This window comes from Meles meles, chromosome 19, assembly GCF_922984935.1.
Source record: "Meles meles chromosome 19, mMelMel3.1 paternal haplotype, whole genome shotgun sequence".
Taxonomy (NCBI): Eukaryota; Metazoa; Chordata; class Mammalia; order Carnivora; family Mustelidae; genus Meles; species Meles meles.
Genome location: NC_060084.1, coordinates 11,429,754 through 11,451,445, shown reverse-complemented (window position 1 = coordinate 11,451,445; position 21,692 = coordinate 11,429,754). Strand labels below are relative to the sequence as shown.

The following is a 21,692-nucleotide window of genomic DNA, read 5'->3' as shown; positions in this document are numbered from 1 at the left end:
GATAAAATCCTGTGTATTTCTCACCTTTTTCCCTCTTGCCACTACACTGTATCATTCAGGTTCCGAAGCTACCAACATCTGATCTGTAAATAATTTGATATTCGCCAGACACAGTTGTAATTTTCCAGCCTGTGGTTTCCACATGCCATGTGGATTCCACCGAAAACTCACATGTACTTGGGACTGGACCAGGAGACTCTGCCAAAAAGCCAACAAAACCTCCAAGGTCTTTGGGCAGAGCCCTGGCAAGGCAAGGCGGCCGGTGAGTAACTCGGAGAAGTGTGCGCAACCTCTCCCCTCCCCACCCCCTTTCCAAACCACACGCAGCCTTCAGTTTTGAATATTTTAATTAGAAAGGTACAAAACATCATGGTTCTTTATACAAATTCTGCATTAAAATAATTTAACAAAACGCAGTGTTTGTTTACATCTTGAGCTATCTTCCCACATCTCATTACCTTCTTGTGATTCAAACCAGAAACCGGTTTTGGGTCTTTTTTTTTCCATTTATATCTCAAGAGAAAATCTTTAGGTATTATCAACAGCCCTAGATGTTAAAAGAAAAGGCAGAGGGGCCAGTGGTAAGCTATTTTTGTGCTTGAATCCTTCAAAAGATTTCTGATTTTGGTCAGCCTGAAAGACAAGGTGCTTTGGAAATGAGAACTGAACCTCCAAGGTAAACTGAGGCATACGGTGAGGAGTGTGTTTGTGCGTCAGCGTAATGCACGGATCAGAACAGGCATGTCTCCAGCGCCAATATCTTAGGAGCATAAAGCAGATCCATTTGTCCTTTGCGGCAGCTTGTCTCCCCAGTCCAAGAACGGAGAAGCAGTCTTCCATGAGCAACGGGGCCCATTTCAGTGGTCCCACCCTGCAGGCGCTCACTAGAGCAAGAGGATGAGCCTGCCCGCCTGCCTGACATTCTGCTACCCGCGAGGCCAGAGTGGGCTGCCTGGGCGAACATTCCCTTGATCCCCTCATTGTACCTCGTGTGTCCCCCCCAAAGCCGGTCCCCCTGATCGGCACCCTGTTCCTTCATCAGGGCAAATTTGAGTAGCCAGGCTTCCCGCTGGCCGTCCAAGTGAGCTCTGTGGCCGTTGGCAGTGGGAGCCAACACCAACAACAGCTTCTCTGTCACCCATGTCCTCTTCAAGAAGGGGGAGGGCTGTCAAGGACGAAGAGTGGCAAGTGTCCAGGCTGTTGGAGGAGGGCCAGCGAGAAGGCGACTGTGGTTCTCATCCTTACTTCCCCCACTGTTGCTGCGGGGACTGTGGACTAAACAGCACTCTGGCTGAAGCCTGCTGTTTCAGGGGGCACAGACAGGGCGAAAGGCAGGGCAACAAGCCAGCCCCGGCAGGGCAGGGATAAAGGGCCCCGCAGCTGAGCCGATGACAGACGACTGTCTGTTAGGCCGAGGGCAGGTGGACAGTCCTCGTGTTCTGGGGTCGCCCACCTGCACACGTGTGCGTGCATGTGCTCCCGAGCACTCCCTTCTTCTCGCTCCCATTCTCCCCTCCACGGCTTCTCAGCGCTGGAAACCGAAGTTCTGAACGGGAAACTTAGAGGCTCAGGAGTGGAAAGTGCTGCCGATTTGCATCTCTCTCACAAGAGAGTCCTGGGAAGAGTAAGAAGTGGTTTACAATAGTGGGAAGAAAGGTATAGCACGTTTCTCTGTTCAAGAGAGGAAAAGTCTTTGCTTGACCAGAGATGGGACTCTTTCCAAGAGGTCTAAACTGACTGTAGTTTTCTCCTGAAATTCAAGCCTAAGGCAAAAAACAAACAAACAAAAAAACACAAAAAAAACCCACAAGCAAATTATAGCCTTCGGGAACCCCTGGATGTTTCCACAAACCAGTCCCTGATGAGTGGTGCTTACGTGCCAGGTGCTTAGAAGATATGGATTTGTGTAGAGAAAAATGAGAAGGGACTGTCCTTTGTCTTTGACAGGAAAAGCACACACACCCGCAGGTGTCCACAGGCTCTTTGCAAAAACTTCTTAAGGTGGCAGTTCTCAGAAGACCACAGTGAGGTAGCCAGGATCCTGCTGAGTTCTCAGAAACGGTCTTCTTATGATAAGTGTTCCTTATACACTTCTCCCTGGGGCATCCCTGCGACAGGGATTGTGGTCACCACTTGATTTTGAAACACAAATCTTTTGATTCTTTCAAACACCCAGAGGAAGATAAGCAGGATACTGACATACTGAACCCAGGCAAACTTGATCATTTCCCAGAATCCTGGTAGATATGTATAGACAGTTAAGGAGTCACAGATGGTGTTTTCTAAATGGAAGTTAAACCAAAGGTTTAGTTTAGACGGGAAATGGCAAAAATGTTTCAAATACTCTTAAGATAAAAGGGAATATGATTAAAGATTATTAAGGCATAAATATGGATGATTTTGACTTGGAAGACTTGCCCAGAAAGAAATAGGAAGAGGAAATGAGTTTTGTTTTGTTTTGTTTTTCCCTGTATGAATAGCAGACAGAGTCATTTGAGTGGGGCCACGAATTGCCATTCCCAGTTGGAGGCCTCCTGCATCTGTTCCTTCTTGGGATGACGGAGGAACCCTCCTTTTCTGAAACTGAGCTACTGTGGCTCTTTTAACAGAAAGGATATGAAATGACTTCCACCGGGTATTGGATGACAGCGTTAATCACGAATGGAGCTTCAGCAGCCCTTCCCACCAGCCAGATGGGGTGAGGGCCCGTGAAGACGGTGGTTACTGTAATGCAAGCCAGAGTTAATCCATGAATAAAGTAATGAGGGCTAGAAAAGTATTCTTTAACCTCTCAGGCAAATTCTGCACACCACAACTTATTCCAAAGAGATGACCCCAAAGGAAAGAGAACTGAATGTGCAAAGTTGCTCACAAATTATTCATTAAAATACTCGTCAAAATATTTATGTTTGGGGCGCCTGGGTGGTTCAGTGGGTGAAAGCCTCTGCCTTCGGCTCAGGTCGTGATCCCAGGGTCCTGGTATCGAGCCCCGTGTTGGGCTCTCTGCTCAGTGAGGAGCCTGCTTCCCCCTCTCTCTCTGCCTGCCTCTCTGCCTACTTGTGATCTCTGTCAAATAAATAAAATCTTTAAAAATTTTTAAAAATAATAAAAAATAAAAAAAAAACACTCGTCAAAATATTTATGTTAAAGGGGCGCCTGGGTGGCTTAATCCGTTGTGTCTGACTCGATCCCAGCTCAGGTCTTGATCTCAGGGTTGTTAAGTTTGGGCCCCGCGCATTGGGCTCTACGCTGGCTATAGAGCCTATTTAAAAAACAAAAATTATGTTAAAAACTTGGAACCGTCAGGGCGCCTGGGTGGCTCGGTTGGTTAAGCATTAAGCGTTGACCCTTAGTATCGGCTTGGATCATGAGCTCAGGGTCACGGGATTGAGCCAAGTGCAGACGGCGTTCAGCAGGGAGTCGGCTTCCGGATTCTATTCCTCTGCCTCTCCACTCATGCTCTCTCTCTCTCTAATAAATAGACAAATCTTAAAAACAAAAAAAACCTGGAATGGTCTACATGTTCTACAGTTGTTGAATGATGAAGTAAAGGAATACTATGCTGGGGCGCCTGGGTGGCTCAGTGGGTTGAAGCCTCTGCCTTCGGCTCAGGTCATGATCCCGGGGTCCTGGGATCGAGCCCCGCATCGGGCTCTCTGCTCGGCAGGGAACCTGCTTCCCCTCCTCTCTCTGCTGCCTCTCTGCCTAATTGTGATCTCTGTCTATCAAATAAGTAGATAAAATCTTTTAAGGGGGGGGGAGGAATATTATGCTGCCACTAAAAATAATACCAATTAAAACTTTGTAGCAGGGTGGGAAATATTTATATTACAAAGTACAGGGGTGCCTAGGTAGCTCAGTCAGTTAAGTATCTGCCTTCCACGTAGGTCATGATCTCAAGGTCCTGGGATTGAGTCCCATGTCGTGTTGGGCTCACTGCTCACTAGGAGGCCTGCTTCTTCCTCTCCCTCTGCTGCTTCCCATGCTTGTGATCACTTTCCCTCTCTCTCAAACAAATGAATAAAAACTTAATTTTTTAAAGGACAAAAAAATTGGAACCTAAAATGTTTCTAAACTATGATAAGCGCTGAATATAAAAAAATCTGCCATGGACAAGGACTGGAAGGACTACAGAAACCAAAGTTGTAGATGAGTGTTTTTGTCGTAAAATACTTTTAGCCGGGGCGCCTGGGTGGCTCAGTGGGTTAAAGCCTCTGCCTTCGGCTCAGGTCATGATCCCAGGGTCCTGGGATCGAGCCCCACATCAGGCTCTCTGCTCCGCAGGGAGCCTCCTTCCTCTTCTCTCTCTGCCTGCCTCTCTGCCTACTTGTGATCTCTGTCTGTCAAATAAAGAAATAAAATCCTTAAAAAATAATAATTTAAAAAATTAAAAAATAAAATAAAATACCTTTAGCCACCAGTGCGTTACTCAAAAATCAGGACTACTGGAACTGCAGTCCTCCTATTTGATACGTATGTGTGTATAGCATCCCTGATGTCTGGCTGCCAGGGAACACTTCAGATGCCTTTAGAGAAAACCTCAGAACACCAACCCACCAAATGTGCGGAGTCAAGTACACTGGGCTGGCCTGACAGCCTTTTCTCTGTAAGGAGTGGACGCACTCTGCCTTCCAGCTAGAACCTTGGGCCCTCTGTTCCACCTCCACTGCTCATGTGGGGTAAGTCACTCACATTCTTCAGTTCTATCTGAAAACCAGGGATAGCAATTTGTCTTTGTGTGTGGTAGTGGGGCCGACTCAGTTAGGCGTTTACATTAAGAAGGAAATCTATCAAGCCAGTGGTGGATAAATGTGGCACTTAATAAATAATTATGGGGCATAAATCAGCAGTCACCTGCTGGACCATAAGACTAGCGGTAAGGTGTGGGGGTATGGTATGGGTCTTTAGATCAGGAGGAAAAAGACAAATCGGGGCAGCCTGTTCCCCTCCCATCACTGAGTATTCACTGGTACTGACATTTTCATCATGAGAAGGGCTCTAATTCTATATATATATTTTTAAGATTTTATTTATTTGTCAGAGAGAGAGAGAGCACAAGCTGGGGGAGAGGCAGGCTCCCCATTGGGTAGGGAGCCCGATACGGAACTTGATCCCAGGAGCCCAGGATCATGACCTGCGCCCAAGGCAGATGCTTAACCGACTGAGTCACCTAGGTGTCCCATGGGCTCTAATATTGTTTTTGTCCAATGTTCCCACTAACCTGGAAGGTCCTTGAGAAGCTGAACGAACTGTACCTATGACTCACCATTCCTTTCCTGGTAAGCAGCAACAATGTGGGTGAGATCGTAGTCATAGGCAAAAGGGCTGGTCCCATTGATTACAGACACCTGGGAAATGGCAGGAGGATATGGGGTAAGCCCCCAGCCACTTCTCCATTCGTCTTTCCACCCTCCCGCCCCTGCAGGCTGATCTCACAGACCACCCTCTTGGGCTTGGTGACCTACTCTAGCATCAGGAGTCCTTTTTTCAAAGATGGATGATAGGTGATCACCCCCGCCCCCCTCTGACCCCCGCCCCCCCTCGCCCACCTTACAACAATTTAAGTTGTCTACATTCAGTCTCCCGGACCCTTTTAAAAAAGATTTATCTACTTTCCAGCAATAGAAGCGAGAGAGAATGAGGCAGCATGAGTGGGAGGGGCAGAGGGAGAGGAAGAGAGAAGGTCAAGTGGACGATGAGCTGAGTGCAGAGACCACCACAGGGCTCAATCTCATGACCCTGAGGATCATGACCTGAGCCAAAAATCAAAAGTTGGATGCTTGATCAACTATGCCACCAAGGTGCCCCCGAGTCTTCCGTTTTACAGGGATGGAAAAGGGGTCAAAATCCACCTTTAACGGGTTTTAGTTACTTATAAAACACCCCCTCCCACCGTTCCAAGGGGAGCAATAATTCTTTTAATTTTTTTTTAAAGGAGCCCATATTTTCATCTCTTTTTCTCACTCTTCTTGGATGCTCTGTAATTTAGCTCTTTCTCTCTTTTTTAATGATTTTGAGAGAAGACTTCCCAGTGAGCAGGGAGCCCGATTTAGGGCTTGATCCCAGGACTCTGGGATCAGATGCTTAACTGGCTGAGCCACCCAGGCACCCCTGTAATTTCTCTCTTTTAAATCTAGAGATGAAAATAGGATAAAGGGCAAATAATAAGCACATAATCCTTTAAAGAAGTAAACTATCTCCTGCCTTGTATTATTACATTCCTGTTGATATAATCAATATCTAAATCTTCAAATAAAAAGTTTTTATCTTATAGTCCCCCTCCTTTTTATGTAAACCTATATTGAGGGGAACAGGGAACCTGTTTTAGGCTCCAGTGGAGAAGATGTCTGTGCTTTTAGCACTGGGGGAGACAGGACACGAACAAACCAAAACCTTATCTTTACTATTTCCGGTGGAAGTAAGGAAAATCAGTCAAGGTGAGGGATGACGGCCAGGAGGAGAAAGGTCTTTCAAAAGAGGAGTCAGAGAAGGACTGAGCTCGGGCACATTTGGACAGGGACCTGAATGGAGCGGGAGAGCAAGCTACCTGGATATGTGGCAGAAGGAAAGGCCAAGGCCAAAAACTGGGGGGCAGGAGCTGCTCCGTGGGATTGAGGAACAGCGAAAGGGCCGGTTTGGCTGGAAAGGAGCCCTGGGGGACCATGACAGGACAAGCGGCTGGAGAGCTGGAAAAGGACAGGAGCAGGATCCCCAGAGGCGGCTGCCGCTTAGTGAACAGCGGTTAGTTGTTGACTTCCCCAGTGTTTTACACGAACTGGAAAAGGCCACTTGGCATAAGCCACGTGTCGCATGCGCACCCGCAAAGAAGAAATACTTCAGTTCTTAAAGGCATGTGTCTGGTCTCTTTTTAGATGCAAATACCGGTGTATCTGGCCTTGTATTTTGAAAGAACTCAAGGCGAGAACTCTTCTGGGCCACCCACAGAGAAATGCTATTTCCAACTTTCACACCTACTTCTTTAAAGAACCTGACAAGCAGTAACCGAGAGAAACAAAACAGACGACAGCGACAGTGGGGAGCCTCCTTACGTTGTATCTCACGTCCAGGCCACCGCAGCTTAGCGGCTGCTTCTGCTGCAGCCTCAGGTCCCCGTTCACATACAGCTGCGAGCCGGGAAGAGCGAAGGAGGACTGCAGAAACGCCATGCTCTGCATCACGAACGTGGACATCCTCTGAAATCATTAGAGGGAGACAGTTTTGGAGGATCGGAAGGCTCTGGGCATCCCTGTCTGGGGTGGCAGCCTCCCAGCCCCTCCAACACCTGCTTGGCCACGCGGGAGCTGTCGGCCGGGAACCCTGCGAGCTGTGAATAGCCCACACACACCAACATGGCCCCAATGGGAAACGCATGATTTGCCTCAATTAAATCCCACACTATACTTTGGAAGAGAGCAGGGGTTTTCCTAGAAATCAGACAGAGGGCTCAGTTCTATGAAGGCACAAAAGGGAGGGGATGGGCTTCCCTGAGCAATGGACTCACGTGCAGTTGGTAGGAGAAAGTCAGGATGAGCTGCACACCGAGAACGTGCTCCGTGGACTGCAGGGGAAGCTCCAGCTTAAAATGTAACATGTCCATTTTCCCATCCTGGTTCCTGTCTTCTTCTCGAGTCTAGGAAACCCAAAGACAGCCAGTGGCCCTGGTCCTTAATAAGTCCGGGAAGAATCTGGACGCCTGCCGTTAACAGAGTGACCCACTGTTCTGCTACATGCGGGAGTTAGCTCCCTCGCCGGAAGTAAAAAGGAAGAGTAAATGTGTGTAAGGGGATCAAGAGCGGGGAAGGAGACCTGAGGTGCTGGCCCCGGACTTCACACTTGTGCTTCTTAAATGTTCAAGCGCCACACTGAATGGGAACTTGAAGTGGCAAGAACATCTGGATGACATTTTTTTTTTTTTAAGTTTTCTCCTTGGATCTTTTTTGTTTTGTTGCTGGTGTTTTCTTTCTTTCTTTTTTTATGAGAGTCTTTTTTTTTTTAAGATTTTATTTATTTGACAGACAGAGATCACAAGTAGGCAGAGAGGCAGGCAGAGAGAGAGGAGGAAGCAGGCTCCCCATCAAGCAGAGAGCCCGATGCCGGCCTTGATCCCAGGACCCTGGGATCATGACCTGAGCTGAAGGCAGAGGCTTTAACCCACTGAGCCACCCAGGCACCCCTTGCTGGTGTTTTCTTTTCTTCCTTAGAAAAACGTTTGAGTTTGTACGGAATATTTAAATAGCACATTAGTACTGACTTCTACTTCTCCAGGAGTCCATTTTTTTTTTTTTTTAAATAGAAAAGAAACAGATCCTAATCATCGTGAATTCATTCCCCAAACAGACTCGGGAGAAAAACACCAGACTCTATTTATACTTTCTTCAGCCACAAGTGTCTTTGCTTCAGACTGTCGATAGTGGAACTCATTCTCATCACTGATGTCGGGGCTTGAAAGCCTCGTGCATCTTTTAGTACCAATCGATACAGTGAAAAGGAAGCTAAATCAAATCAGCAAGTCATTAAGACTACACAGACGGTTTATAAATTATGGATACAAAAGGAGGGAAAACAGAGATCTAAGGAGGGAAAAAGACAAAGGACAGCCCATAGAAAACACCAGAATCCAGTCTCACCACCCAGTCTGACCTCATACTGATCCTAAAATGACTAACAGGAAAGATGGCACTGAAATGTGACCACTGGGGACGTGATTCTTTGGGACAGCCCTGGATCTTGTTGCTACAACTGATCTTTCCCACTGTAGGTTCCCAGAAGGATTCTGCTATAGCATACCAACATTCCCACTGGCATGCTCCATGAACAGAATAGCTTTGCTTTCCACTGTTATTATGATGCAAGGAAGAGATTCTTTGTTCTTTTTTAGGCTCCCAAGGTTGACTGAGATGGAGCTCAGTTTTCAGGACCTTTCAATCATGTCCTTCCTTCAGACAATAATGTCCTTATCCTAGGTCTTGTTATAGCAAAATGTACCCTTTCTCTTCTGCTGGATTCTGTTTTCTCTGTCCTGTTCCATCAGCTTCACAGGTGTAGGGCAGGGATATTGTTACCGGGGTTGACGATCAAGTTACTGAGGCAAGTATGTATTAGCAATTATGAGTAGGACAGAAAAGAGGCTGCCTTGTCTTCCTGTGAATTTTCTTCAGTTGGAAACACTTGCAAGACAAAGTCGGATTCACTCTCTGTAGTGGACCCATGCCTTCTGGATCTTTAGGGCTGGACAGGAAGACAAAGATCAAATGTCTCAACTTGCAAGACAGCATAGTGGGCGAGGGGGGGTGAATTGCCAGAAGAATCCAGACCCCAACACAATGTGGGAGGGAGAGAAACACATTTGTTCATTTGATCTTTACAATAAATCCTGACGTAAACAAAGCAAAGATTATACCCACTGTACAGAAGAGAAAATCAAGGTTCAGGGAGACTGAGGGATTTTTTTGGGTGTGGCTAGTAACGGTAAAGATTGGAAACCATGTCTGTGACTCCAAATTGGGTCCTCTTTCCAGAACGAAAATGTCCAGACGTAAAACAAAAAACTCTCAAGGAGAAAATGGTGGGTAAGATTAATCTTTTTGCTAAAGCCAGCATCAAAGTTTGAGAGCAAGTCAGTGTGGTGTTTGTGCAACATTTTTACTCCACGTTCACATGGGAAGAGATCTGCCACAGCACCATAATTAGTGTCTGCTTGTTAAGTTCACTCATTACTCTGCCAAGTATTTCTTAGGGGCCTACTATGTGCCAGGTACTGCCAGGGGCTGGAAATACAGCCAGGGAGGCAGAAAATAAATCCATAAACAAATAAATGTGATAAATGCCACAAAGAGAAATGAGGCAGGCTTCAATGAAAGAAGGAAAGGGAGGATCTCACAGCCATTTTTTACAGGAAATACTCAGGAAGATCTGACTGTGGGTAGTCGGAAAGAAGGGAGGTGAAGAGGTACAGAAACATCTAGGAGCAGGGTGATCCCTGCTGACAAAGTCCGCCTGCTCTGCGAAGTGGGTCAGTGCTTACCGGAGCGGTGAGGGCAGTGAGGAGGAGGGAGGTGGAAGCCACGGCCCAGGTAGTCCCGGGGGGAGGGGACGATGCTTATGCTGCATCCCCACGAATGCCATGACCAGGTCCTGCTCTCATCCCCACAGGGCTGGCGAGGCGGGCCACATTCCCCTGCCAGCACTCGGGCCAAGGATAAAATCCACCTTTTCATTCCATTTAGTTCAAATCAAGCTTAAAATGGGTGCAAGTTACAAAGGAGGCACTCCGAGAGCTAGTACTTCTTTAACACAACTTCAAGGTTAGTATCTAAAACCCAATGGGTATGTTTGGCGAAGGGAATTCAAAAATTACATCAGCACCTAATTTTTATAAGACATTTGTGCCATGGGAGCTCTGTGCCTAGAGCTGGAGAAGGAAGGAAAGAGGCTGTGGTACCTCAAGAAGCTGGGCCAGACCTCAGAAGCCTGGACAAAGAACCCACTAGAGGGAACAGTAAGGTTGCTCCTTCCTGTTTGCATCCCCCACCTCCACACACACAATGGTTCTTCACTCTGGTTAGAGTCTTTCTCCCACTGCCAGAAGGCTCATCATGCCTCCTACACGAAAAACCTCACGGAGAGCCAGTGAGCAAAGAAGAATGTGGTTTTCAGCAACTCAGCATGACCATCACAAAGCGGCACACAGGAGAGTGGCTTGGGGCAGGCATAAGACTCACTAACCCGCACCCCAACTCAACAGTCACTGTAAATTTGGGGCGCCTGGGTGGCTCACTTGGTTAGCATCTGCTTTCAGGTCAGGTCCTGATCCCAGGGTCTGGGACCGAGCCCCACACTGGGCTCTCTGCTCAGCAGAGAGTCTACTTCTCTCTTGCCCTCTGGCTCCTGGCTCCTGCTCTAGCTCTCACTCATCTCAAAATAAGTAAATAAAAATCAATTAAAAAAAAAAAAAAAGAGTTCCATGCTATACCGAGCCAGCCAGGTGCCCCAAGGTTAATGTCTTTGTTTATACCAGTGTCTGTTTTACCATATACTTGTCATCAATGGGTGTTTCCTTTTTTTATTTCGTTTAATGTTGAAAATACTCTTTGGAGTCTTTGGGTCTCCAACAAAGTAGGGACCAACACTTCAGGGCTCCTAGACTCATCAAATCCTTGCTGCCTGTGTTTCAATGAATCTAAGATACCATCAATTATAAAATGCACCATTACTTTAGATACCAGCAAAAAACCAAAACTATTTCTAATTAAATTATGACACAATGCTTTCTAATTACTGCGAACATTTCTTTTATACTTATTAAAAGCTTTTAGACTCTAGGCATATTTATATCAGATATCATATTTATGCACATAAAAATACAAGGAAAATAAATGGACCTAGGGACTCCTAAAACTTCTTTACATTCTGATTCTTTCGCATCATTTTGTGACTCAATGATATCCACCCTTTTCTATGTAATGTTGTCCTTTGTGCCATCAAGCATATTGGAGATACAACATTAAAAAAAATCCATAAATGGAACTAAATCCATTGGTCTGGGTTCTTAAGTAGGCTTTAGGGGCACCTGGGTGGCTCCATCAGTTAAGCATCAAACTCTTGATTTTGGCTCAGGTCATGACCTCGGGGTTGTGAGATCAAGCCCCACACGGGTCTGCATGGTCTGTGTAGAGTCTGCTTGAGATTTTCTCTCCCCCTCTGCCCCTCGTCTCGCTCCCACTCTATAAATCAATCAATCAATCAATCAATCAACCTTTTAAAAGGTATGTAGATCTGGCCTATGTTTAAGAGCCTCTTAAACCTTCCCTGACCTGCTCAACATTTGGTTCTCAGGGTTAAAATAATGTTTTGTTATTGTTTCTAGGGTTTTCTTTCAAGATGCTGATGTCACTTCTCCAAGTTTTGATGCTGACACATCGGATGTTTGCACATGTGCAGGCAATAAGGATTAAGCCAAGCCTGTCTCCCGGCAGCAGCAATTTTTTTAAAGATTCTGTTTACTTAAGTGAGAGAGAGGGAGCACGAGCACATGAGCAGGGTTTGGGGGAGAGGCAAAGGGAGATGGAGAAGCAGATTCGCTGCTGAGCAGGGAACCCCAATGTGGGACTCAAGCCCAGGGTCCTGAGATCATGACGTGAGCCCAAGGCAGATGCTTAACCATCTGAGCCACCTGGGCGTCCCACAGTGACAATTTTAAGATACCACAGAGAGGATACATTCTGATCTCAGAGATGTGAAAACTGTATCTCAGATACGACAATGCTCTCCACTCACCTCCCTGCACTTAGTCTCTGGGCCCACACATGCCTTAAAGAGCTCAGTCAGGGGCACCTGGGTGGCTCAGTGGGTTAAAGCCTCTGCCTTCGGCTCAGGTCATGATCCCAGGGTCCTGGGATCGAGCCCCACATCGGGCTCTCTGCTCAGCAAGGAGCCTGCTTCCCCCTCTCTCTCTGCCTGCCTCTCTGCCTACTTGTAAACTCTGTCTCTCAAATAAATAAATAAATAAAATCTTAAAAAAAAAAAAAAGAGCTCAGTCAGGCTTGAAAGGAGAGGTCACCCTGTGGTTTTTCCTTCTGTCCTTAACCACAATAGCAACAACAAGAAACTTGGATTTACAAAGCGTTCAAAGCACAGGGACTTCTAGAGATGCTGTCCAAGGTGAGCTGACCAAAGCAGAAGCAAGGCCATTTCTGGCTTCTGAGGCATTTTCCCAAGTTAGTAACCACAGAGCCACCCCCCAGCATTTGGTCAAACCTTGACCTAAAACCACTGCTTCTCTGGTCTTCTGCACAGTTTCTCAGATAGGCTGTGGTTAGTCTAGCTTTACCTTGGGAGTTGAAGGGGGAAAAAAAGAACTTTGTTGCAATAAGGGTTAAGAATACATGCTATAGATGGGCACCGGGGTGGCTCAATAGGTCAGCTAGGGCTGTGATCCCGGAATCCCAGGATCGAGCACAGCATCGGGCTCCCAGCTGGGCGGGGAGTCTGCTTCTCCCTCTGACCATCTCCCCTCTCATGCTCTCTCTCTCTCTCACTCAAATAAATGAATAAATAAAAATCTTAAAATAAAAGAATGTATGATATAGAATGACAAACCCTTGTGTTGCAGTCTTGACTGTTTGGTTGAGAACTAAGCAAATGGGGGGCGCCTGGGTGGCTCAGTGGGTTAAAGCCTCTACCTTCGGCTCAGGTCATGATTTCAGGGTCCTGGGATCAAGACCCGCATCAGGCTCTCTGCTCAGCGGGGCCTGTTTCCCTTCCTCTCTCTCTGCCTGCCTCTCTGCCTACTTGTGATCTCTGTCAAATAAATAAAATCTTTAAAAAAAAAAAAGAGGTAATGTATGTAAAAAAAATTAAGAGTTAACACTTAGTGATTATCACAGGCCAAGTACTATGTAAAGGACTTTAAACATATCATCTAATGATGAAATGCTAAGCATATGCCTGAAACAAAGTAAGTCAACAGTAATTTTTATTACTATGGCTCATAAGTATATCACCAGAAGATCGTCCACGTGCTTTAAAACAAAATTGAGACATAATTCCTGTACCATAAAATTACGTAAAATAATAGAGTTTGGTAGATTTTAGGATATTCATGAAGTAGTGAAACTATCGCCCCTACCTAATTCCAATTTCAAAATGTTTTCATCATCCAAAAAAGAAACCCTCTTCCTATTAGTAGTCATTACCTGTCTCACCTGACCGTCAATTCCCCAAGCCCCTGGAATCCCTAGTTTCTGTCTCTGCAGATTTGACTCCTTTTTTTTTTTTTTTAAGATTTTATTTATTTATTTGACAGACAGAGATCACAAGTAGGCAGAGAAACAGGCAGAGAGGAAGGGAAGCGGCTCCCTGCCCAGCAGAGAGCCCGATGTGGGGCTCGATCCCAGGACCCTGGGATCATGACCTGAGCCGAAGGCAGAGGCTTAACCCACTGAGCCACCCAGGCGCCCCAGATTTAACTCTTCTGAACATTCCATATAAATGCCATCAGACACTGTGCTATCTCGTGGCCGGATCCTCTCACGTAGCCTGTTCTGAAGGCTCATCCATGCTGTAGCCTGTGTCACGACTCCATTCCTTTTGGTGGCTGAATAACATCCCATTATATGGCTAGAACCCATTTCATTTATGCATTCATTTGTTGATGAACATTTGGGTTGTTCCTACTTTTTTGCTATTAGGAATAAAGCTTCTGTGAACATCTGTGCCTGAGTTTTTGTGCAGACATGACTCTTCAGTTCTCTTGGATATACATATACCTAGTAATTCTATGTTTTACTTTTTTTTTTAAAGATTTTATTTATTTATTTGACAGAGAGATCACAAGTAGGCGGAGAGGCAGGCAGAGAGAGAGGAGGAAGCAGGCTCCCTGCGGAGCAGAGAGCCCGATGCGGGGCTCGATCCCAGAACCCTGAGAACATGACCTGAGCCGAAGGCAGCGGCTTAATCCACTGAGCCACCCAGGCGCCCCATGTTTTACTTTTTGAGGAACTGCAAACTATTTTCCAAAGTTGCCATGTCATTTTATATATTTACCTGCTTTTGAATTTTGGGAGCTTTTTTTTGCTTTGTTTTTGCCTTACTTGGGCCCTTTCTAAATTTTCTTTAAAAAATTATTGTCGTTACGGGGCATCTGGATGGCACAGTAGGTTGAGCGTTCCACTCTTGGTTTCGGGTCAGGTCATGACCTCAGGGTCTCGAGATCGAGTCCCACGTGGGGCTCTGCTTGAGATTCTCCCTCTCCCTCTGCCCTTCCCCCTGCTCCCTCACTTTCTCTCTCTAAAATAAATACATAAATCTTTAAAAATTGTCATTATAATGTAAAAATGTTGAACGCGTATCACATTTTCATGATACAAAATGTAAAAGGTACAGAAGGATATAAAGTAAAAAAAAGCTTCTCTCCCACCCTAACCTCAGCCACTTAGTTCTTTCCCCAGAGCACTCAGTGCTGTCTTTTGAATCCTTCCAGAGAGAGTAAGAGCATTCATGTACGTATATGCATACACACCCATACACATATTCTTTGTTACGTTTTCTATTATTTTCATGTGAATGGAAGCATATTATATACAATTTTTGTTTTTTCTACTTATCGATTTCTTTTGGAGGTAATTCCACATCAATATGTAGAGATCCGCTTCACTAAATAAAAAATAGCTATGCAACATTCCACTGCGTAAATGTACCACAACTTCTCTGATGAGTCTTCCTTACTACGTTGGTTGTTTACCTTATTACAGTGCTGCACCATGTGACTTTCTATGTATGTCATCTCACCTGCTTGCACAAACCCCAGAGTACCTTACTAGAAGTGGAAGCAGGCACACGCATCTGTAATTCTGATAAATATGGACAAATATTGGGGCACCTGGGTGGCTCAGTCAGTTAAGCATCTGCCTCCAGCTCAGGTGGTGACCTTGGAGTCCTGGGATCGAGTCCTTCATTGGGCTCTCTGCTCAGCGGGGAGTCTGCCTCTCCCCCTGCTGTGGTCTCTCTCCCTCTCTCTTTCAAATAAATACATAAAATCTTTTTTAAAAATATGGACAAACGGGACGCCTGGGTGGCTCAGTGGGTTAAAGCCTCTGCCTTCAGCTCAGGTCATGATCCCAGGGTCCTGGGATCGAGTCCCGCATCGGGCTCTCTGCTCAGCAGGGAGCCTGCTTCCTCCTCTCTCTCTGCCTTCCTCTCTGCCTACTTGTGATCTCTGTCTGTCAAATAAATAAATAAAATCTTTAAAAAAAAATATGGACAAACATTCCTCCAAAGATGTGCATCAATCTACAGGCCCACCAGTGATACACACAAATGCTCACAAGTTTCCCGATGTCTTGGTCACGGTGTGGTGAAACTTCAATTTTTGCCTATTTGATAGATTAAAAAACAGCATCTCAATATATTCTTTGCATTTCTCTAATCATGACTGTGACTTCCTAAGAGTCACATGTGCTTCTTTTTCTTTGAACTGTTTACATTCTTTGCCCGTTTTTCTGTTAGATGGTTAGTCTTTTATTTATAAATCTACAGGCACTTTATGTTAGAAAAATGAGCTTTTTATAAGTGATACAAATGATAAAACTTTTTTTCTAGTTCTATTTGTATTTTGATTACGCTTATGGTTTAACCATGCCAATAATTTTTTTAAAGATTTTATTTATTGATTTGAGAGAAAGAGAGATAGAGGGAGGGACAGAGCAACAAGCAGACTCCCCTCTGAGCAGGGAGCCTGATGCAGGGCTGGATCCCACCATCCTGAGATCATGATTTGGGCCATAATCAGATGCTTAATTGACTGAGCCACCCAAGTGCCCCATTCCATATTTTAAATTGAATCTTGACTATCTGGACATTAATTCGGGTGTACAGGCTGAGCACTGGCTCCATCTTAAGTTTTTCCAGATGGCTTCCCAGTCTCCCCTACATCATTTTATTATGTAAGTCATCTTTCACCACTGATTTAAAATGCCACCTTCATCATATGTGAGACCTTTTCTATACCTCTTTATACCAGTCCCCCAAGTCAAAACTGCTTTATATATTATGGCTTTAAGGTATAATTTAATATCTTGGAGAGCTATTCTCCTCTTACCCTTCTCTTTTTTCCTAGAATTTTTCTTCCTTTTTCCATATGGCTGTCTGTCCCTGCGTACTGTCGTGTTTTCACTGAGAATGCATTACAATTATAGATCAACCAAGGGACAAGAGGCATCTTTATGATGTTGAATTTTCCTGTCTAAAAATATCAGAGATATTACCATTTTTTAATCTTTGTGTCAGTCATCAGTGTATTTAAAGTTTTACTCACATTGTTCTTGCACGTTTCTTTTATTTATTTATTTACTTACTTACTTACTTAAAGTAGGCTCCTTGCCCAGCCTGGAGCCCAATGCTGGGCTTGAACTCACAACCCTAAGATCAAGACCTGAGCTGAGATCAAGAGGTGGATGCTTAACTGACTGAGCCCCCAAGGAACCCGCACTTTAAAAAAACATTTTTTTTTAAAGTATACATTTCATGTTAAGCCTATTCCTTTTTTTTTTTTAAGATTTTATTTATTTATTTGATAGGCAGAGATTACAAATAGGCAGAGAGGCAGGCAGAGAGAGAGAGAGAGAGAGAGAGAGGTGGAAGCAGTCTCCCTGCTGAGCAGAGAGCCGGATGTGGGCTCAATCCCAGGACCCTGGGAACATGACCTGAGCCGAAGGCAGAGGCTTTAATCCACTGAGCCACTCAGGCGCCCCATGTTAAGCCTATTCCTAACGAATTTATATTTTGGGGCTGTTGTTGAGATCTGTACTTCTACTATATCTTCTAGCTCATTTATTTGTATTTCATGATTTCAAACCATTCTCAAACCCAAGAGCTCAGCTAGGAAGGAAGCAAATCATTTACTAAAAAATACTTATAGACAGGGCGCCTGGGTGGCTCAGTTGTTAAGTGTCTGCCTTCAGCTCAGGTCATGTCATGATCCCAGGGTCCCGTGACCCAGCCCTGCATGAGGCTCCTGCTTAGAGGGAAGCCTGCATCTCCCTCTCCCATTCCCCCTGCTTGTGTTCCCTCTCTTGCTGTGCCTCTCTCTGTCAAATAATAAATAAAATCTCTTAAAAAAATACTTGTAGGGCACCTGGGTGGCTCAGTGGGTTAAGCTTCTGCCCTAGGCTCAGGTCATGATCTCAGGTTTCTGGGATGGAGCCCCACATCGGGCTCTCTGCTCAGCAGGGAGCCTGTTTCCCCCTCTCTCTCTGTCTGCCTGCTTGTAATTTGTTTGTCAAATAAATAAAAAAAATCTTTAAAAAAAAAAAACCAAAAAACTTATAGACACTGCCCTAGAATGGAGGGGGGAAAAGACTAAGAAAAAGGAGCTTTGGTTTTGCATTTTAGAGTGTAAAATTACCCAGTATTATAAAGGATTAATAATTCTGGGCACCCTAAGAATAGAGGCAGTCTTAAAAAAAAAAAAAAAAGAATAGAGGCAGTCTTGCTTTCATGGATCAAAATTCAAAATTCTCTCTCACACACACACACACACACACACACACACACACACACAGGCGCGGGAGAAACAGGGGGAACAAGGGCTGTGCTTTCAAGGTCACCAAGATAAGAGCCTTTCTAACCAGCCATCCAACTGGAGAGTCAATCTGCTGTGTTGGAGGAACAAATGAAAAGAAAAAAATGAATGAAACCTAATGCTTCGTGATTACGTTAACTTTTCATGATTATTTCTTACACTTAAGTAATCAGAGCATATGACGGAGAAGAATACACAAATGTAAGGAAAACAAAAAACTTCTACGAAAAACAGGTAATGTTAACCTAAAGTAAAACTAACAAGGGGTTCCCGGGGGGCCCGGGAGTTGGCTGAGTGTTGGACTCTTGATTTCCACTCAGGTCAATCTCAGAGTTATGGGAACGAGCTTAAGAGTCTCTCTTTCCCACCTCTCTCCCTTTGCTCTGCACACTGCACTCCCCTATTCCTACTCTTTCTCTCTAAAAAAAAAAAAAATAAAGCTAAAAAGTTAATATTTTTGTTTGTTTGGAATAAAAAGAAACATTTTGCTTTCACTTTTAGAAAGGAAACACATGCATGTGGAGCACCAGAAATACAGTGGATACACCTGGAAAAGTAAGCATACCTTGACAAGGCCTCTCATCCACAGTCACCCTTCCCCGCATTCATTATCATCTCAAAAAAGCATAAAAATGGGCTGGGGCACCTGGATGGCTCAGTTGGTTAAGCGTCTCCCTTCAGCTCTGGTCATGATCCCAGGGTCCTGGGACTGAGCCCCATATTGGGGTCCCCACTCAGTTGGAAGCCTGCTGCTCCCTCTGCTTGTCTCTCCCCCTGCTTGCATTCTCTCTGTCAAATAAATAAAATCTTTAAAAAAAAAAAGAATTGGGCAACATGTCATGATTAGTGAGGAATTATTGACAGAAATTTGTCCGTCCTCCAGTTCTACTTCTTAAAATCAATTTGAAAGACCTGATCATTTAAGAATCAAAAGCAGGAGACTTCCAGCCCCATGGCAAATATTTTCAGAAATCTATCTCCATGTCTTTATTTTTTTTTTTAAGATTTTATTTATTTAGTTGGGAGAGAGTGAAAGCGAGCGAGAGAGAGAACACACAGAGGGAGAGGGAAAGGAGAGGGAGAAGCAGACTCCCCGCTGAGCTGGGAGCCCCATGCAGGGTTGGATCCCAGGACCCTGGGATCATGACCTGAGCTGAAGGTAGAAGCTTAACCCACTGAGCCACCCAGGCACTCCCTCCATGTCTTTAAATAACCCGTGCACTGGCAATTGTGGATTTCTCAGTTTCAGGCATCCTCTATTGACTTCCCATGTGAAAAGATGAAATTTTAGTTTTCTTCCCTCCACCACCCCCCATTGAGTTAAACTCTCATTTTGGTTAGTCAATCAACATTCAGTGTTCATATACTTATGACTATGTGAATCCTATTTCTTTCTCCCTTTTCCTTACTTTTTATTTCCCTGAATTTAATAATTATTTGCTTGCTTAGTTTTCTATTTACAGGTACAATTTCAAAAAACAGCCTGTGTTCCAATTCCTCACCATTGGCTGTTTAAGGTGTAAGATTGATTCAAAATCTTGTTCACTGCAGTATCCTAATAGTGAAAAAGTAAAAGCCTGTCAAATACCCACCAACGGGGAACTGGTTAAATCCATTAGGTTTTCCCTATCATGAGAATTTTATGCAGATCTTAAAAAAAATAAGGTTGACTAACAAATGTGCATGTTCCAAAGTCAGCCTTTAATTTTACATCATTATGTATACCTGTAATTCTTTGATATTTTACAATGGGAATGCATTTTTATAATCAGAAAAAATATGAATTATATTTTGTTTGGAGTTATTCATATGATCAATCAGATGTAAAAAGTTTTTTTGTTTTGTTTTTTTCATTTTATTTGGCTGCTGGAAGAAAGTCTGATTTTTTTTTTTTCCCCAGCTACACAAGTTGCCTTGTCGGCCAATCATCTCTGAGATGTGTAAAGAGATTCAACTTTGGAAGAAGAAAAAGTAGAATTTTCCTACTTCTAAGGGAGAATGTTTTCAGAAAATGAGCAGAAAGGAAATGGCTGTAAAGTTAGCACTCACTCATCCTGTACCAAATACTAAATTAAAGACAGGAAAATGCTTCCTTTTCATCCTGGATAACTGCAAGCTGGGGCCGCATCTAATCCTTCAGACCAGGGAGGCGGGACGGGGACCCCCAGCACATTCTGGGTAGGTCGCTTAGCCAATCAGTTCCCCGGCTTCCACGTGTCAGGTCTGCATAAAAATGCGTGCCCTTACCGGTGGGTCCCTGCTGCGAGGCACAACTCCAGCGACACTTTAGGTTAATTCCTAAGCACAGCGCTCGGCCTTCGTGACTCAAAGAAACTTTCGCGACCACCCACCCATCAGGCTAGGCCCACGGAAATGGAGGGGGACCAGAGACAGGCTCTCCCCCAGCTTCCGTAGGACACATGCTCACGGCAGTGGCTAACGTTCTTGGGGCTGTGGACTGCTTGGAGAAGTCGAATTGAAACAAGAGAGTCACTTCCCGGGAAATTAAACTTATGCTCAGGCCAACGCGTCTGTGTACACAACCTCCGTGAGTTCACAAACCTTTAAGACCCAACCTGGGTTTCCCTTGGCCGGGGCCGTTCATCCTCTCCCCGCCACCCCCGGCCACCCCCGCCCAGTCCCGATGGGCCTCCAAGCCCGGACAGGAACCACGCACCGAAACCAGCGGGACGCGCAGGTGATCCCCCTGCAGCCGGTTGAAGGCGGGGAACGTGCTCCAGGCCAGGAACCCGCCGCGCTCCGGTCCCAGTAAGGCCACGAGCAGCACCTGGTGCTGGAAGCGCACGGTCGGCTGCTCCTCGTAACTGCTCCGCTTCAGCCAAAACCCTGAGGTGGAGAGGGCGGTGGGGAGGAGGTCAAGGAGGCGGGCGCGGGCGCAGCAGGCCTTGGGGAGCTAGCTGAGCGCGCAGCGGCCGCGAGCAGGCTCACCGTGGCTCCGGAAGGCCACCAGCAGTGGCGGGATGTACGTGAGCGCGGCGGCCAGCAGCAGGAACAGAGCGGCCTTGGAGCAGAGCCCCGCGCGGTAGCCGCGCTCCACCGGGTGAGAGAAGAGCTCGTAAAGCGCCATGAACGCCGCGCGGATTCCGGCCGCTTGCCTGGGACCCCTACGCGGGCGGACAGGAAGGACGAAGTTTGGCTTCTCCTGGTTGCCATAGCCTTGGTCTCCACGGCAACCGACGGAGCCGGGAAAAGAACCAATAGGAAGGGCGCGGGGCCTTGGCAGGGGTGGGGCCAAGCGGGGGCGGCGCTCCGCTGGTGGGAGTTAAGTTTCCAAAGGCTGAATGGGATGAGGGAGTGTCCGGGCTCAGAATCGTGGCCATTTCCTGGGTTAACATTTGTGTAAAATAAGATTCCCATAAAAATTGACTTAAAGTGCTTACCTGCTTATGTGTCATCTGTTAATCCGCAATGTGGTTCGTACTTAAATCCAACCCGTCACAGCACACCCTCCATCGCAGGAAAACCCAAAACATGCGTGGCTGTGCTCCTGGACCTGGCCTGGGCTAAGACCAAACCCCGGTCCCTTTGCCCCCAACTTTCCTGTCGCTTTCACTACCCGCAGAAACAGGGCACAAATCCCCAGTTCTTCGAG

The 21,692-nt window shown here is 45.7% G+C and overlaps 1 protein-coding gene across 1 annotated transcript; it reads right to left on the bottom strand.

Annotated features, from left to right (window-relative positions):
- Window positions 1-399: 399 nt before the first annotated feature.
- On the bottom strand, window positions 400-21,692 carry TMEM231 (transmembrane protein 231). The gene is made up of 8 exons (XM_045986938.1): window positions 21,481-21,692; window positions 21,029-21,204; window positions 20,757-20,926; window positions 7,502-7,630; window positions 7,050-7,193; window positions 5,267-5,348; window positions 2,619-2,724; window positions 400-2,248 (listed from the first exon to the last, which is right to left on the bottom strand). Exons 2-8 carry the CDS (start codon window positions 21,165-21,167, stop codon window positions 2,068-2,070), a joined length of 951 nt encoding a protein of 316 aa, XP_045842894.1. The 5' UTR covers window positions 21,168-21,204; window positions 21,481-21,692; the 3' UTR covers window positions 400-2,067.